The sequence below is a fragment of the Salmo trutta genome, chromosome 38 (assembly GCF_901001165.1).
Source record: "Salmo trutta chromosome 38, fSalTru1.1, whole genome shotgun sequence".
NCBI lineage: Eukaryota > Metazoa > Chordata > Actinopteri > Salmoniformes > Salmonidae > Salmo > Salmo trutta.
In genome coordinates this window covers 18,328,995-18,348,185 of record NC_042994.1, presented here as the reverse complement: position 1 = coordinate 18,348,185, position 19,191 = coordinate 18,328,995, and the positions used below count along the sequence as shown (strand labels likewise).

The 19,191-nt window shown below is 45.5% G+C and overlaps 1 protein-coding gene across 3 annotated transcripts in view; it reads left to right on the top strand.

The window, feature by feature from the left end:
* The first annotated feature begins 6,742 nt into the window (after window positions 1-6,742).
* LOC115178908 (protein jagged-1b-like) overlaps window positions 6,743-19,191 on the top strand; it is a 32,153-nt gene continuing 19,704 nt past the window's right edge. For all 3 annotated transcript variants that reach the window (XM_029740331.1, XM_029740332.1, XM_029740330.1), the window contains exons 1-7: window positions 6,743-7,120; window positions 7,612-7,914; window positions 13,622-13,679; window positions 15,864-16,121; window positions 16,955-17,015; window positions 18,300-18,430; window positions 18,842-18,961. In XM_029740331.1, the coding sequence (XP_029596191.1) occupies window positions 7,049-7,120; window positions 7,612-7,914; window positions 13,622-13,679; window positions 15,864-16,121; window positions 16,955-17,015; window positions 18,300-18,430; window positions 18,842-18,961 (1,003 nt within the window). In that variant the 5' untranslated portion in view covers window positions 6,743-7,048. The remainder of the gene's footprint in view (window positions 7,121-7,611; window positions 7,915-13,621; window positions 13,680-15,863; window positions 16,122-16,954; window positions 17,016-18,299; window positions 18,431-18,841; window positions 18,962-19,191) is intronic.

The following is a 19,191-nucleotide window of genomic DNA, read 5'->3' as shown; positions in this document are numbered from 1 at the left end:
ATGTAATCGAAAGCAGATGGGGGATACTCTGAACGCCAATGCTAGCTAAACTAACACAACCCCCTGCAAGCATTGATAACATTTCAATCATTTAAAGATACACTTTATTGACAATAGTAGCGTATCAAAAGTTGTTTGACTACTATACGCCCTTTGCTCAATACATGACTACTCGAATGACTACTTGAGGAATGCATTTGTTTGACTTGCATGTGATGCATAACTGACATACTACAGTACCGACGACAGACCACATTAAGACTACACAATGATTTCCCAATGAAGTCAGCCATTCAGCCATCCCCCCTGGCTTTCTATTGGACAATCTGTCTGGCTATCCTGAGAAAGTGTGTTGGCTTCGTGAACCAGTAACCGAATGAATCATTGATGCGGTGCAGGCTGGAACATTACATTGGTAGCTGATTAACCCACCTGTAGAGCCGCCGTTTCGCAACCCACAGCCACCTCCCTACGGGAGGGAATGACACTGAGGTTGTAGGCAGAGAGGTGAAGTGGGAAAGCGTGGGAACTTTTCACACAGCCAAAGTGTTTGGCCTCAGTGTAGAGAGAATCAGTCATTTATCTATGGACAGAGCCCGCCGCGTCGCTCAGTTCTTAGAACGTAGCGCTGTCTCATCTGGGGGTAGGGATGGAGGGAGGAAAGAGAGAGAGAGAGAGATAGAGAGAGACAGAGAGACAGAAAAAAAAGACAGAGAGTGTGGAAAACGGGGCCAAAATACAGAAAGCACTTGGCAGCAGAGAATTAGAAAGTAATAGACCTGATGTCCAAACTTCAAAAATTTGTGGCGGCCCACCTCATTGCAGATTTACAGAAAATGTCCACTCTGTTGCTACAAGGGCAACTGCAATGAAAACAAACTAAATCACGAAATTGGCAGGCCTAATGCCTAGTGGAAGAGACAAAAAGGACAGCATTCTTATTGACTGTTCATAAAAATGAGATCAAACACACACGGACATATTAAGAGTCAACAATGGCGAATTCGTGACCTTTCAAATACAGTAAAACAACACTTGTTAATCCACCCTAAAGTTTGTAAGGAAGGGTGGGAGAGAGGGATGACTAAACAAAGAGGAAGGAGACCAAAAGGACAGATAGTGGTTGCAAAGAGAGTGAGTCATCAGTAGGAGACTTGAGTTATGGGAGTGAGACTCTTAAACCGTGTTCACATTAGGCAGTTTGAAGTGACTCAAATCCTATTTGTATATCTGATTCAAATCTGTTATTTTTCCTGCAGTCTGAGCAGCCAAAAAGCACATGGAATCTGACATTTCAAGCCACATTTCAAATCACCTATGAAGGCGGGTTGAAGTCAGATAGAAATCTGATTCCTGGCCATGTGACGGTCAAATCTGATTTATTTACCCTCAAGAGGTTTTTATACTGTTATTCGGCATATCTTGCTGCTTGCTAGCTCCTCTGTTGACAGTTTGACAAGAACATGACATTGTCGCTAACTAGCTTGTTAATTGTTTACAAACAAATTAGTGAATGTGCTAGAAAGCTAAACCTCTACCTAGCTAGCTAGTTGACTGCTGTGGCTAGCTGAAAAGGACTTGTTTTGAATGTTGGATCATCTTATCCTTTAAGGCTTTCAAAGTGTTCTTACCCTATGATTTTGAACATTCAAAGCAACTAGGAAATGTTCATGGCAGGCATTTTTGTCACCTTAACCACCTTTGCCACATAACTTCTGAGTGATATGAAGCACCACCACCAATCAGCCTACACCACTGCACACACACCTGTCATTTCTATGACAACTAGCGTATCCGTGTCAGCTAATGACTGCTGTCTGAACACACACAAATCCGATTTGGCCACTTGTAACTTGCTGTTTGGACAGTCAGTAGTCCCAAACGGATTTGAAGACGAAACTGATTTGAGCATTAAAGCCAGCAGTGTGAACAAGGCTTTAGTCGTTTGCAAAAGAAGAAAGCCCATCAATGATATTGTCCATCTAGCGATGTATGACAATGAGGTATTTTTACACACCACCACCAGGGGGTGGTGTAAGTAAGGAGAATAGTTAAAAATAGACTTGAGGGTGTGCTCCCTCTCTTGAGAGTACTTCTCTTGGGGGACGTAGATATCTTTGACAATTTGGGAGGAGGCCAACAAGGATATTTAAATTGTTATGGCGGGGGGTGATTTGCTATGGGGGTGCCTAGCCCCCTTGTTATTTGAACCGTGGGGTAAGGAAGGTGAATAGAGAGCAACAGTAATGGCAAATATTTGTATACACTAACTCCACCATGGTTTGTTAGACAAAACCTATGTGGAAATGAATAGAGTTTTTGGAGTGTTTTTGGATAAACGCCGAAAATAAGGTCTATGGTAAACACAGTCTTAAGAGATCTTATACATGTGGCTCTATGAGATAATCTTAATCAGCTAACTTCAGTTTTTGTGAATTTTGAAGCATTTATGTCATCAAAAAAAGGACATAAAGCACATAAAGGCTTCATAATTCATAAAGGTCATGTTAACTGACTGATATTATCTCATAGAACAAAACATATCTCCTAAGCCTGTGTTAACCTCAGACCTTATTTTCGGCATTTATACCAAAACCCCATTCATTTTCCCCATAGAAATGGCTGAACAAACCAGAGGTAACTAATTTCCGTTTTTTACGACTACAAACTGGTGCGCTCTATACTGGACAGTGAGCACATGAAATTAGAATAGTGACACCCAAACATTTCCTAGGTCTGGGATTATCAGTGTGCTGATGAGGGTGTTGGGCCAGTAAACAAAAAGTCTCTGGTTAGAATCCCTGAGCCGACTAGGTGAAAAATCTGTCTATGTGCCCTTGAGCAAGTCACTTATCCCTAGCCCAAACCATTTCTGAAGCTTATTGGTTGATATATTTGGAATTGGCAAACCTTTTTGCACAATCCTGTACAATGTTATGATGAGAAACCTTGACCTGGGAAGCAAGTAAGGTGGTAAAGGGTTACACAACTTGTTTAACAACTGCTCAGAAAAAATCTCTCCTACACCATCCTGCCTCAGTCTCTCTCTCAGCTCGTAAAGCCACACACACGTGATGGAGCCATCTAAAAGCAACCACAACTACCTTCCGCTCCCCCCTGTGCTACACACTGGCTGCATGCATCTCAATAGTCTGAAGTGGCATCCTCTCCTCATCTCCTTTCTTCCATCATCACTAAGGGGAAATAACTTGAGGGTGAATGAAAGGAACTAAGTGAAAGTCACCCTCCTTGTTGTGGATGAAGTGCAGATGAAGGAGAAGAGATGAGGAGAGCAAGCAACTTTACACTATTGCGATGCATCCATTGTTTTATATATAGCCACACAAGCTCAGAGAACGGGATCTCTGAGTGCTGAAGTGCGTAGCGCGTAAAAAATCGTCTGTCCTCGGATGCAACACTCACTACCGAGTTCCAAAATGTCTCTGGAAGCAACATCAGCACAAAAACTGTTTGTTTTTCAAGCCCGAACCATGAAAAACAGCCCCAGACCATTATTCTTTCTCCACCAAACTTTACAGTTAGTACTATGCATTGGAGCAGGTAGCGTTCTCCTGGTATCCGCCAAACCAAGATTTGTCCGTTGGACTGCCAGATGGTGAAGCGTGATTAATTAATCATTCCAGAGAAAGCATTTCCACTGCTCCAGAGTCCAATGGCGGCGAGCTTTACACCACTCCTGCCGACACTTGGCATTGCGCATGGTGATCTTAGGCTTGTGTGCGGCTGCTCTGCCATGGAAACCCATTTCATGAAGCAGCCGACAGAACAGTTCTTGTGCTGATGTTGCTTCCAGAGGTAGTTTGGAACTCGGTAGTGAGTGTTGCATCCTAGGACAGACGATTTTTACGCACTACGCACTTCAGCACTCAGAGGTCCCGTTCTCTGAGCTTGTGTGGCCTACCACTTCATTGCTGAGCCGTTGTTGCTCCTAGATGATTCCACTTCACAATAACAGCACTTACAGTTGACTGGGACAGCTCTAGCAGGGCAGAAAATGTAATAACTGACTTGTTGGAAATGTGGCATCTTATGATGGTGCCACGTTGAAAGTCACTGAGCTCTTCAGTACGGGCCATTCTACTGCCAATGTTTGTCTATGGAGAGTGCATGGCTGTGTGCTTGATTTTATACACCTGTCAGCAATGGGTGTGACTGAAATAGCCAAATCCACTAATTTGAAGGGGTGTCCACATACTTCTGTATATATATACAGTACCAGTCAAAAGTTTGGACACACCTACTCATTCAAGGGTTTTTCTTTATTTTTACATTGTAGAATAATAGTGAAGACATCAAAACTATGAAATAACACATATGGAATCATGTAGTTACCAAAAAAGTGTTAAACGAATCAAAATATATGACATTCTTCAAAGTAGCCACCATTTGCCTTGATGGTTGGGATGAGTTTGACTGCAGAGTGCAGGAAAAGCAACCAACAAGTGATCAGCATATGTGGGTACTCCTTCAAGACTGTGTGTCTGTATTTATTTTTTCTCTGTAATACTACTAGCCACCTGGCAATATTATGAAGTTGGCTTTAGATAGCCCAGATAGGTTCCCAACCTCATAACTAGCTACCAATGAAGTTAGAGTAGCTAGCTTGTCAAAGAATCTTAGCTGGCATGCCTGCTGTCAATGTTGGTAGACTTTAGAAAAGCAAGCAAATACTAAATGTATAAGACTCACATTCCTTCAATCTTTTACCTAGATTTTAGCAGAGATGCAGAGAAGCATATTTAGGTTCCAGTCAGGACGATACAGACAGCTCAAGAGGCATGTTGATATATTCAGAAAATGAAACATATTTTTTTACATAGAATTAAGCATAATGACTATGGCTCTAGATTGCAGGAAAAAGGTGTTTCAGGTGTTTGAAAAATGCTAAATTCTCAAACCTCCGTACCACCCCACAACCATCCATATTTTGTGGCCTCTCAGATTTTTGGGATGTATGACGCCCGGAGACCTCAAATCCTCAACCTTACATGCTATAAGGTTGAGGATTTGAGGTCCCCAGGCGTCATGCACCCCAAAATTCTGAGGGACTCTATCTACATCAATGGGTCAAAATGATCTGGTTTGTAAAAGAATCCTGGAGACAAAAGAATCAATGGACATGTCATACAGTATATTCAGACTTCTGGTTGTAGCACATGCTTGCGTTGGATACAATTTTCTCATCGTGCTTTTGTTCGCACATTGACTAGACCGAAGGGGCACTGCAAGGCCCAGAACACCAGATGCAAGTGGGCGCCATATCAGCTTAACCCCTAACCACTGGCTTCTGCTCCAATGGCTTCTCTTTCTTCTTTGCCAGGAGCGAAGCAAAGCTTTCATCAGGATCATAGAGCGCATGCTGTCTCCTTTCCCTAAGTAGATTGAGAACAGAGTGAATGGACGAACGACAACCGTCGCAGAGATTTGATCCCTGCGGGCAGCAGGCAGGCAGTAGCAGCCCACTTGCCTTTTCAGATTTAGCCGAAACACCGAGGCACGAGCAGAGAGGTTTGTCGTTCGGCCACAACCGTCGACTTAATCCATTGAAAACCTTTGGGGGCCTATCTTTGCCTCATTAAACCCTCCTTCTCTGTTGTTGTCGTCGGGTAAATGTCACGCAGTTATCCAGGCGACACTTTCCCCAATGCAAAGAGGGGGGTCTCTCTATTGAAAAAAAGGGGGTTGTCTCTATTGAGTTAAGGGGCCATAATCTATTCATGGGGGCTCTTTAAGGGGGAAGAGCCCAGCTGCTCTAATTTGAGAATAAAGACTGTCCCACCTTTGTCTCTATTTCATACGGGAATCAATGACCCCCCTACTACACCCCTTCACCCTCCCATCGCTCTCCAGTGCACTCCCCATTATGCGATTATTTTCATGCTAAAATTTTGAACAGGGAGCGACTTCGTTGGAAAAAGGGCTCTCTCACAGTCACCGCAATAGGGGGACCCAGCGGTAAGTCTCCCCTTACCCTCACGGGTGTCCTCCTGGTTTTTCAATCATAATTTGTGGGACAACCACAGAAAACAGCAAATCTCCTTATACCACACAGCTGTCCGTTTGGGATTTGGAGATATAGCTCGGCTTTCTTTGTCACTGGGCTCCACAATGGCCGTGTCAGTGGGGTCAACTATAGGGGTATCCGCAACATAATATGATATTAATGTGGATCATATGGATTTTTTACTATTGTCTCAGCTCACTGAAAATAGGCAGTAGATGTATGAGGATGCAGGCATGTTCCTTGTCAAACAAGACAATAAGACACATGATGATGATGGCTACATCATCAAATGGCTTTCCTGCGAATATGCATGAATTTTGTTGGACATATCCCATGTACTTGTCAGAGACATCAAGGGGTTTTCACATCATTGTATCATCTTGGTCAGGTTTAGTAGCGTCATTAGAATATGTAAATGTGACCAATAAAAGACGAATAATTAACTATCTTGCTCATTACCACCAGATTGGATTACACTACACAAGATCAATAAACCCACTGCACGAGGCTTAATCTCAATGTATAATTATGAAGCAAATGCTAAGTACTTTTCTGTGTGCTCTATGGACTTATTTGAAGGTGTGGTGTATGATGGCACTCGCACAGTTGATTGTGGAGTAAACACACGATGCAGGACATGCATGCATATTCAACATTGGGTGTGGCTTCGATCTCAGGGCCTCTCCTACTTATGAATATTAAACAGCAATTTGATTTGCCCCCGCCCCCTCTTCCCCTGAACATGCTGTGAAGTCTGGGACAGTCAGTCAGACACAGACGGCGCTTTCTTAGCTCGTTGGTATTGTTGTATCAGAGGCGATCAGAAATATATGAAGAAAAAGAACAATAGTCAAAAGGACAAAAGAGTGAGACAAGGGGGCAGGTCATTTTGCATTGGAAATCTATGCTCTTTACAAAAGGTGTTGTTCTCCACTCGTGCATGTTCAAATCGGAGGAGTATATAGAGCCGTAGGTCGGCCGGACTTTTAGTTTCGCAGCAAACGGCACTATCAAACAGAAGGCATGATTTTGAGACCGAGTTCAAGCTGTGCTGCTTTTTCTATTCATGTCTTCTTGCAATGCATGTGGTTTAAGGTACGTGAATATTCAAGCCTATTTCGCACCTTTTGTCCATACAGTATTACTCTAATTGTACAGTTTTCTACATGCACATTTTCAAAAACTGGTTGTGGGTTTAGGAGGATGCACTAAACTTGAGCATGTTTTCATGTCACCATCAATTTGCTTTTCCAAAGTTAAAAAATAAGCAGTAACGCGTGCCTCTGTGAAATAACAGTAAGGGGGTTTCTTTGCAATAGTTTGTTGCAAGTTAGTAACTACAAATCACACACTTAGCTAATGTCGATATTAGCTTGCTAACAAACATTTATCTACCTACTTTAGCTTTAAGATTTGTTGCAGCTATCTACTTCTATTTAGCTGTTAGCTGACGTTACTTCTACAGGTGGAAATGTTCAAGCTTGCATACATGTTGATTGACAGTCTGAAATGAAGGTATCAAAAGGCAAGACGCATTCAAATAAAGTAATGTTGCACATTCTCCCCCCCCCCCCAAAAAAAAACAGGTGGCTGTGGCATCAGGACACTTCGAATTGCAAATTGTGTCGATGCAGAACGTGAATGGCGAACTGCAGACTGGTGTGTGCTGCGATGGATCTCGGAACGCCGCAGATCGCAAATGCACGAGGGACGAGTGTGATACCTATTTTAAAGTGTGTCTAAAGGAGTACCAGTTGAAGGTCTCTTCGGCGGGCCCATGCAGTTTCGGGACGGCATCAACACCCGTGGTCGGAGGGAATACTTTTTCTTTGCGGAACATGAGGAGTGACAAGTCCAGGATTGTGTTACCGTTCAGCTTCGCTTGGCCGGTGAGTTGATTGTGTCGTTATGTTTATGTAACGCGTTCTCCCTCTCGGGCGCGCGAGTTTGCTGAGAACTTGAACCCTCCAATATTTTGTCTCAAGCAAAGTGCAATTTCGATGAATGGACATGGAATAGACTACAAAAACGATGGGCAAATTAAGTAACTTTTGGATATGTCAGCATGTCATGTGAGGCAGGCAAGGCTACACAATGCAAGTTCATGGGCCACTTTTTTTAGGGGGTTACCTTATTCTTACAAAAAACAGTATGTTATTGTTCAATCAGAATAGCAGAGAATAAAGTGAGGTGGTCCATAAGCTTGCGCTGTCTGAATGCTCATCACTAGTGTTCATGCGATAGTTATTGGGAATAGGCTGAAATGTTCAACCAAAAATCTGGGCAATTCCGAAGAGGTTTAATCGTTTACGAAGAGCTGTAGCGTCGCATCAATCTGCCGGTGACGCGCTGCCTAAACGGGATTCATTCCCCACTGCCTTTTCCCAAAGAGCGCGACCAGTAGCCGAGCCTCAAACAATGGCTTGTGCAAGAATAGGCAATAAAACAGCTGGGTTATCTAGCCACGGCGTTTACACACAGTGCGCTCCTAGGAAGCGGAGACTTCACTCGATTAACTATACACATTCCTCTGGTTGACTGTTCTCGTGTACGTTTTTTTTTTTTTACCATGCCACAATTTTCATGCCATGAGCCATCCATGTTTTGAGCTCATTTTTTTTTCTGTCTCTCTGAGATTATACTGTCATTTTTGAGAATTGAGAGGAAAAATCTTGAATGAGGTAGGCTAGTTGAACCCAGCAATTATTTTCAAGGATTAGGCCATAGTTGACCAAAGAACATGACAACCAAAGTGGACTGGTGATATTTCAATGCAGATAAGTTGCCCTGGCAGCATCGAAATATGTTTTGGACACACAATGATGTGGCCCCCAAATGGTTTTCTAGACATGCTCCAATATCACTATGAAAAGACCTAGCTAAGGAGCCTTTGTCCTATTGCATACTTTCTTTTCCATCCAATTTCTACCTAGCAATTTGGAAACATGCTTAATTACTCAAGATTGTTCGCCCAGAAATACAACAAAGACAAGCTCAGAGGAAAACTTAATGAAATATTGAATGGGGAATTGGCTTTTTTTCACACTTTTTTTCACACTTTTTTTGTATGAATTGTACATTTGTGCCTCATCAGCATTCAATGAAGAGGTGCCAGGTCATCAATGGGATGAAGGGATTGGATGTTTGAGGGAGTTGCTAGGTAACGAGGCCTCCCACTGGGAGAAATGGAACTGGGAGCAAGAGAGGGAGGAGAGCATCTGCAAGGGGGGCATGGTTAATGGAGACAGCCCCCCCCCCCCCCCCCCCAAACCCTTTGCTTACAGTGTTCTCCATGGCTAGACCTAATGGGTGAAGAATAATGTGTGTTGTGGAAGGGCAATGTTGGATTTATAGTGATTTTCGTATAGAATTAGGGTCTGGATTAAAAAAAATGTTTTAATTCTAGGTCGATTGTAAAGAGGATATTCCTAGAAATAGGGGCTTTTGGAGCTATGCCAATGTTTTGTTCTGTTTAGCGCAGGTGTGGACACTTGAGATTCCTGAGTATGGAATATTCCCAAATATTTCATAAACTGAACAGTCAGCCAGCGTTTTGGACACGATGCCACTACTGTATAGGGGCAGTCGACATTGCCTAAGTCACAAAGGTCTGGGCGTGGACCCTCGCCCCTGACCTTAACACAGGCAGTATAAAGGCCTCTTGTTCCCCCACCGCCCTTTGTCAACCTGGGCGGTTGCGCTTGACTGGTCCCAAGACATTCCATCTTTTTAACCCTGCCACCCTATAGTAACTGGTGTGTGTTAAATGAAGCAGTCACCGTCCCCTTACTTCGAAGAAGCAGGGGCGCATTCATTAGTGCACACCGTTGACAAACATTTAACAACGGAAAACATTTTTGCAACAAAAATGAGTTTCTTATTGAATGACTTTAGGTACGTCCCTCCCCGCTTTGGTCCGTTTGCTTCTGTTGGTTCCTAATGAAAAATCCACCCCAGGCTTGGCTAGACGTTTTGGGCTAGGCTAGAGTGGCCCTGGGTCTGTTTTATATGTCCACAACCCCGACCCCAAATTGGCACGGGCGACCCAAGACAACCTCACTCTGTGCGTCAGTCTGTTTATTGGGCTCTCAAATGGCAGCCTCTTGCCATGGCCAAAAGTATCGCCAACGACATCTTACTTGTGGTTGAACTTTTCATTCCCCCTATTTTCCCTCTCGCCTTTTTGAACTCTCACATGTGACACAGGCCACTGTTCTCCTCTTGTTCTTTTTTAGAGCTTGGAGAGAGGAGCTCTCTACTCTCTCTCTCTCTCTCTCGGCCCCTGGCTTGACGGCCCGAGCCAGACAGAAGCAGTGACAGCTTATATTAACTGGGGGGGGCTGAACAATAGCCTCGGGCTGGCAGCGAGGATTATGGGAGATAATGGGAGGCCAGGATGGGAATAATGTGGCTGGGGGTAAGCAACAGGATGCAGCAGTAGACTCAGCAGTGTCGCGGTTCGTTCGGCGGCTCCCAGACTAAACCGTTGTGCTGAAGTTGCCATTATTTTGAAGTTCGGCCCCTATGGCCCATCGGTTGCCTTACTCGCGTAATGCCGGTAGGCCTATTATTCCACCAGCCAGCAGCCCCCAGAGCCAAAGCCTAGAGAAGGATAGAGACCAGTGGGGATAGACCCCTCCCACCACCCACGGTCAAACAGCGGGCTGGAGTTCAGCCAGAGTGACAACATTGATGCTTGGATTTTTTTTTCTCTGTTCATTTGGGTTTTTTTTTGCTCTCACTTCTCAGCAAGCATTATTCTATTAGTCTCGCTCATCTCTCGTTCTCTTTTCTCTCTCCAATCCATCTGTCTGCCTCCGTTTCCCCATCTCTTTTTCTGTTTCTCTCCATCCCTCTCTCCATCTCCCTTATTGTTGTAAAAGCCTCATCTACCTTGCATCTGGCCTAGTGTGTGTGTGTGTGTTCAGGAGAGGCAGGGGGAATGCCTAATAAAGAGGGAGAGGTCCCGACAGTACAAAACTGGAAAGCACACAGTGACTTATGAGGTGAGGGTAATCCGAACAGCCTGCTTGTATCTTCAGCACAACACGTCCAGATAGAAGTTTCGTTTTAGTGTTCATGTCAAACTGGACATTTGGACCCAACACATATACTGGACATTTTATGTTCGAGAAGCATTGAAAGCTTGTAAATGTCAAAACACTATTGGCTGGTTTCCTAGACACCGATTTAAGACTAGTCCTGGACCAAGAAAGGATTGCAATGCAGAATTTCCATTAAATGTGTTTTAGTCCAGGACAAGGGTTAATCTGTGTCTGTGAAACTGGCCCCATATCAGGTGACCTTTGATAAAGGGCTTCCGGTGGTGAATAAAGCATGATTTAAAAAAAATCCACAATTGTGGTTTCATTCAATGTGGGCAACGATGACTTAATCCTTTTTTTCCCCCAAAAGTTCCCCTTCAGGCCACCATAGCGTGAGCCCTGCTCCTACTGCTCTGCAAAACACAGGCACTTACTCACCCTGCCGACTCCCTTCCTGGACGTGCCCAGGCTTGTCTGCTCATTTCACTTGCTTTTTCCCACACTTATCTCAGCCTAGCGAAAGCGCCCAGCCGTGCCTCTGTCCTCAACCAAAACTGGGTACGAAGCATGTAGTTAGGCACCCTTCCAAAAATACTCAATCGTATTGCAGCAAGGAGGGCGTGACGTAGGGGAGAAAGTGGGCGAGGCACCACTAGTCTGGGGAAAGAAGGGATGGTGTGCTTTGGTTTCTTACCTGGCTACTATTTACCGTTTTGGTAAACATTACTTTGGCACAGTCGAATGGTGGCATGTACTAACCGAATGGGTTTGGGAGGGGGAAATGTATTGAAATATTTTTTTATATTTGTGAGGAAAGAACAGTTTTTACTGGAGTTTATTTAAGGACAGTGCTTTTTAAGTTGTGAAGCTAGCCAAGTGAAATTCGCAAGCTTTGGATAGTACAAGAAAGTTGAGTTGACTTGGCTACCACAGTTTAGCTTGTCTCTCCATTTCAATGGTTATGATCACTTATCATGTTATGCAAAATGGCTGCACACACAGTTGGTGCTGCTGTGTGGTTTCCCTCAAATCTTGACATCATCTGGATTTCCTGGGAGTAATAACCAGTAATTAGACTGACATCCATATAAGATAACGATCAGTGACTCAATGGAACAATGTAGCTAGCTGCAGCCGCTGCTAGGCTGTGCAGGGCTATGTGTGCCAGCGAACCAGCGTTGTGTTTGTTTAAATGGGACAAAGTGGCAAGGCCATAAACCCCACACAAGAGGCCGGGCATGCCTCCAAGGGAGAGGGAGGGAAAGAACGAGCGAGTGCTGTCTGCCCCGACCACCCCAACCCCCTCATCGCTCCCTGTTTCCACCACCACACACCCTTCTTTCCCCCCCCCCCTCATATTTTTGGAGCTTCATTGACAAGTGCTACAAGGAGTGCTCATGTGACTGTTGGCAAGTGAGTGTCGTGAGTGGAGAGAGGCCCTCTGACTGGAGCCAAGTATGGACACACACACACACTTGCATTCAGGCATGCACGTACGCTTATTTGCGCACACATGCACACACAAACCGATATATGATGCACCCAGATAAACTCATGATACTGTACACAACAGTCTCAAATGAATGAAGGCCCGCATACACACTTCCCCCCCCCCCCCCCCCCCCCCCCCCCCCAGCCCAGCACTCCACGGCTCTCCGCTGTCTGTTATCCGATACCGGTGAGAGCGATGGGGGCCTTAAGAGAGACAGAGTTTCAAAGAGGTGCCGAAATAATGGACCCCCGTCCCCACGACGCACACACAAGTATACACACACTGAAATGGCCTTTTACACGCACGCGCGCACACACAGCAGATATGCAAACCCACTACCTCAAAACCATTCTATTCTACCTATTACAGCGCCCTCAAGTCGCTCCACACTTAACTACTCACGGTGCACTGGAAGGGAACACTAAAGGAAAGGAACCCAGGATGTTTTTAAACAATGCCAGCGGTTTGCTCTATCGCCACCCTTGATCTCGCTCTATCCGGGGAGGAGAAAGCAGTGGGTTAGTTTTGGGGTGGGTTGCTGGAAGGGAGAGTGGCTTAGCCCGCCCGGATCAGAGGGCTGCTGGCGCCTCGGGGGGGTATAGCCGCGCTCTCTCTAATCTGCAACATATGGAGAACGGCCAATGGACAGACACGGCGTTAAATGCCACCATACGCTTGCGGCTCGTGTGTGTGTGTGTGTGCTCACGAATGGGAAGGAGTTTGGCTGTATTTACACTATTCCCTGTGAATGTGTGCCTATAAAGAAATGTTTTATTGATAAAGGTACACACTGCATTGATGTTATACCAGATCTAAGAACAGTTATTACCTCAAATAGGACTTTCTCTTCCCCAATTCTTTAGATTTCTGCCAATATGTTATGTCCATTCAAACAGTAGGCTAAATAAGAAGTAGCCTATAGCCAACTCTGTTAGCAGGAACTATGCAGAAAGGAATCTAAAAGTAAACCTGTATCAGCCAGGGGTGAAAGGATTAACGCAGCTGTGACTTATTTTACCTGACACCTCTCTGTCTTATCAATCTTCTCTCTCTCTCCAGAGGTCCTATACGTTGATCGTGGAGGCCTTGGACTTCAACAACGACTCTTCTACGGGCAGTGAGTATTATCCCCCACCATTATGTTATATATATATATTTCATTCCATTTGGTCTCACATTACAAAAGCCACATGACCCCGTGACCTGGAAGTGGTGATCCCAGGACAAAAATAAGGAACCTGTAAAGCGGTCACATTTGTGTAAAGGGGCAGAGGTGTGTGTTTGTTGGGTGGGGGGGGCCCTTCATTTCTTGGTAAGGGGGGGTGGGGGGCAGGGAAATTTTACTTGTGCTTATAAAAATGTTTTTATAGGCTTTGACTGATGGCAGGCCATGGTCATGCCACCATTCTGTGTGGGGTACACACTCACACATTGGCCTTTATGATACTCACATTCATCCCCCCACCCCATTTGAAAAGCCATTGGTTGGTATTACTGACCAACATTGGGCAGAAAACTATCAAGCATAAAGAACCTTGAGTCGTTCCCTCTGGCTCTCGTACTCCCCTACCATCGATTTAGCTCTCAACTGTCATTTTACACAATACTCTCATTCAGAAAACAGTGACGGTAGTATAGACTGGTAAGGGAGAGAGTGAGGAGGAGATGGAGATCACACTACAGATTTGTGCGTTGTTTGTTTTCAGCCCGGCCGTTAGGCAGTCAGTGGGAGTTAAGGCTGTGTTGCATTTGGCATTCCTCAGGGAACCATTATAGTTCCAGTGTTAAATCGGCCCCAGGGTACGCTGACCCCTGTCCAGGTGTGCTTTGGCCCAGAAGGAGGGCAGGGCAGTAGTTCCACCACAGCCAAGTCTACATCGAGCATGAAACTAATCATCGCATTCGGGCCAATAAAGCCCAAATGCAAAAAGGTTAGTGTGAGGTTGAAGACTTTATTTTTCGAAAGCCCTCCCGCCGACAAGCACACACAACAAGCCAGCTAGATCAATGAAAACGTCTGCCAAGGAAGAGGGCCAAACGAGGACAGGCCAAATATTGACTGTCTCACTTAGCGTCAACAAGCTAAGTGCCCTGGGCACGTGGCCAGTTAGCCTCCAATAAGCAGACTCATTAAAAGCCTATCACAGTTGTGCTGCTAATGCTATCCGGAAACACTGCTACGGCTAACCTTAGTCTAGAGTTAGCGTCTCTAAATTGTGCTTACATAAGCTTAAATTACAAGTTACCGAGGTAACTATCATGTTGGTGCCGACTCGACTCGTTCCCCCGAGCGGTATTCACCACAGAACTGAGAGGTTTAAATGTTTGGTCAAATCACCAGGACAGTACAGTTTCTTGAGGTTGGCTATTTCTCGCACCGTCAACCGTCCCAGGGTTTTCCTGTTTGATATGGTGGGTCACAGTTTGCTTCCAGGTCTTTATTTTTTTGGGGTTCGAGGACCCTGGGTTAATTTTGTCCATTTTGCCAAACCGCAACCCCCTCGCCGTCAAACTATTCCGGGCCTCAGGTAGTGAGAGGGCGTCACCTCACCCCGACCACACTTTGCACTCCACTGGCGAAATACCACGCACAGGGTTCTAGAACGGCATGGAATATTACTACTACGGCCCGCCACTACAACTAGCACTGCCGTAACAAAGCAGCTTTCCCTCCAAGTAAAGAGTAAACAAACTCGACGCTTAAGTTTTTGTTCGTTTTCACGCCCCCTTGTCAAAGCTCGCAGAGGCTGAACAGAATTTAAGTGGGCAGACTGTTTTGGACAGTTTACTGCCTTTCTGTATTTCTTGACTACCAGAGGACTTCTTCATGGAAAATGGGATTAGGGCAGTCACTGCCCTAACATAGTGACATGGCAGCGCTGGCATGGTAGGGATGCCGTCCTCTTTCCCTCGAGTGCTGACCCCGGCGAGGTCGAGTTTTGTTTGGGTGCAAGGGTAGCAGAGGGTGGCGAAGGGGGCAGGGACAGAAGGGAGCATCACCTCTTATGTCTGTTGGCAGCAGTAGACTTGGATGGTAATTCATGTTTGGGCATTTACCCACTGATATTTGGAGACTCTGTACTAGTAAAGACCGAGAAGTGGCATTAAAATGACCCAAAGCAAGACACTTGGGCTTGCTGAATGGGCATTCACATCGTGTGTTGACTTCTTCTGTGTATGTATTGTGTCTGTCTGTATGACTGCATTTGTCTTTGCCTCCCCCTCCACCTTATGCCCATGTGTTTCCTACCAGTCCCTCTGACTCCTCTCTCTCTCTCCGCAATCCATTTTCCTCCGTCAGGCGTGGGAGGCGAGAGGATCGAGAAGGCTGTTCAGTCGGGCATGATCAACCCCAGCCGCCAGTGGCAGAGCCTGAAGCACAACGGGCCGGTGGGCCAGTTCGAGTACCAGATCCGGGTCAGCTGCGATGAGCACTACTACGGTTTCGGCTGCAACAAGTTCTGCCGTCCGCGCAACGACTTTTTTGGCCATTACAACTGCGACCACAACGGCAACAAGACCTGCCTCGAAGGGTGGTCTGGACCAGAATGCAGCACTGGTAAGAGGGAGGGATTTAACCAAAGTAGTTGTCTGTAATTTTACAGCAACGTGAAGTCAAAAGCTGAAGAAGTAATTTTTTTTTTTACACGAGGTTAGACATTTGAACAAAGTTCAAAAGGCATTCATCAAGTGACATTCATCAACAATCAATTGGAATATATAATTTAAATGACATAAATAAGTGGGCCTTTTAAGGGCAACTTGTGCTTTAGCGACTTTTGTTAGCATGCTGTCATTATGGCAAGTCCAAAACTATTGAAAGTAACAATGGCCCACAATTGACAGCAATTGCGTTGAGGTGAATACCGACCAGAGGGAGAGAATGAACACTAGGCTAAATCATATAATTTAGGGGTGGGGGTCAAGCTGGCTTCTTCACCCATTGACACGAGGGCATATTGTCTTAACGCAGCAGATTTTGGCCACGGCTGGCCCGGCAGGCTTTTACAAATAGTTAGCGTTGCCGTTTGGAATTTGGGCTGTTTGCAACGCACCAGCGCACCCCCTAGGCCTTAGTATCCTAGCGGGGAGCGATGGCAGAGCTCCGGGATAAGTCTTGGATTTTGTAGGATTACTGCCCCGGTTGGAGCTTAGGACATTCCCACGAGTTTGGAGATGAGATGGGGGAGGGGGAGCTGTCTGACATCATCATGCTGACTCTTTGTGTTTTTTCTCTTGTCACTCTTACTTTTTCCCCCCCTGTGAATTTCTTGCTGTCTCTCACCATCACCACACTTGACTTGACTTTCTTTCTCTCCCTCTCGCTTTCTCCTTTACTTCCTCCCTCATTCTCTTTCTCTCTCACTCTCACTCTCTCACTCTCTCTCTTAGCTATTTGCAGGCAAGGCTGCAGCACTGAACATGGTTCCTGTAAATTGCCCGGAGATTGCAAGTAAGCACCCCTTTTCCCAACACAACCATTTTCATCTAACCGAAGTTAGTAAAAAGCTCCCTGAAAAGAGCCAGACTCAAAATCTCACTGCGACTTGTTGTCACTCGGCAACACCCTTGTTCCACATGGAAATGACACCATTGGCAGGGGGAATTCCCAATACCATGTGTTCTGTCCACTTTGGATTGGCACAAGACTCGATGGAGACGTAGTCAGTTTTGGCAGTGTCTTAGATAACACTGTATACGTTACTATACGTGGCAATCAAACTCGCAACCCTTGAACGTGATGTGTTCGTTAGGCACCAAACAGAAGAATACAGACTGAAGCAGGAAGTGACTGTTTTAAAGTTTTACATTGCGTGCCCTAATAAGCACAACCCAATGAATCCCCCTCCCATCATCCAGAGCCGTGAAGGGCCCGAACCTTTGCATGTTTTGGGAAGGGAGTTTATGTGGGGTGGTTGGACATTATCGCGACCACCCTTTGCACACGTCTGCCAGGGACCCCCAGAGTGGTGAGAGCTCAATGGTGGCGGTGGTGGAATCTGGTCTCAAAGACCGCTGTCAAATTCAAAGGATTTTTTTTTCTTTCTTTCACCTGTCTGTTTCCCCACCCCCATCCTCCTTCACCTCCCTTCAGCGCAACGCTTTGATTTAGCCCCTTTAGTCTCACAGCCAAGAAACAATCGGAAGTGGCGGTAGGAGAAGTTAGCATGTTGTGGCCATTCCGGAGAAGCTTCTATGGCTTCTTCTGAACTCAAACGCGCATCTGATTCTGACGGGAGGCTGCAGTGAAATGGGTACTTTTGATGCTTTCACATTTCCTCCATTTTGATAGATTTTGCAGCTCTCATTCAAGCCTTTCAGTAGCAAATTATGTATTCGGTAGGAGGTGTATATATTGGGTATCTGGGATAGTTATCCATTGCATGAAGCAAAGGTGGGCTGGGCATGGATACCAGGAATGAATGATAAGTGGTGTGTGTGTGTGTGTGTGTGTACGATTCGCTCTGTTATCCTAATGACTCAGTGAGAAGTTTACCCCTGCTAGTGCCCTGTCCAGACAAGCACTTTTACTTACTCAAGGAGCAGCCTTAGCCCAGCCCAACCCATTTGTGTGTTACATTGTGTGTGTGTGTGTGTTTAAGCGGGATAGTGTCGAGCACTGAATGTGTATTTTTGTTAAGATCAGTTGTCCCGTGCATTGAATACTTATCGTGTGTGTGTGTGTGTGTGTGTGTGTGTGTGTGTGTGTGTGTGTGTGTGTGTGTGTGTCCTGCAGGTGTCTGTACGGCTGGCAGGGCGAGTACTGTGATAAGTGCATCCCTCACCCGGGCTGTGTGCACGGAAGCTGCGTGGAACCGTGGCAGTGCCTCTGTGACACAAACTTTGGCGGCCAGCTCTGCGACAAAGGTAAGCATACACATGCACGCATGCAAATACACACATGCAAATACACACCAGAGAGGTATACTACAAAGCATGGTCATTGAGTTGGCCAGCTAACTTTGATAACAACCATAAATGGGCCTACTGATTTTCTGGTTCTAGCTAAACTTAGATGTTTTTGGTTGTTGAGTCAATTAGTGTGTGTGTGTGTGTGTGTGTGTGTGTGTGTGTGTGTGTGTGTGAGAGAGATGTATATTCTTTTTTTTTATGAATATTTAGGCAAGTTAGCTGGCTAACTCGTTGATCCTGCTTTGTGGTATACCCCTCTGCTCTGTAGCTAGATATACAGCTGATAACTGGTGCCCTCACAAACACACTCATCCGTTTGCTGTGAAGCACCAACACACTCGTACTTTTCCCTCCCCTGTCTTCCAGACCTGAACACATGTGGTACGTTCCAGCCCTGTCAGAACACGGGGACCTGCAGCAACACTGGACCTGACAAGTACCACTGTGCCTGTCCTGACGGCTACTCTGGTATCAACTGCGAGAAAGGTGAGTCGCCTGGCGCGCGCGCGTGTGTGCGCGTGTGCGCGTGTGTGCGTGTGTGTAAATAGGTAAGTCGCTTGTAGTGTCTGGGGTCTGGTTCCACTCAATGTTTATTCCTTATGAGAGTGAAATTGGAGTAGAAAACAAGATAGGATAAGATTAACTTTATTGTCCCAGAGGGAAATTAGTCTTGGACACTCAAGCGCAGCTAATCTACTACGTTGGAGAATCCCACT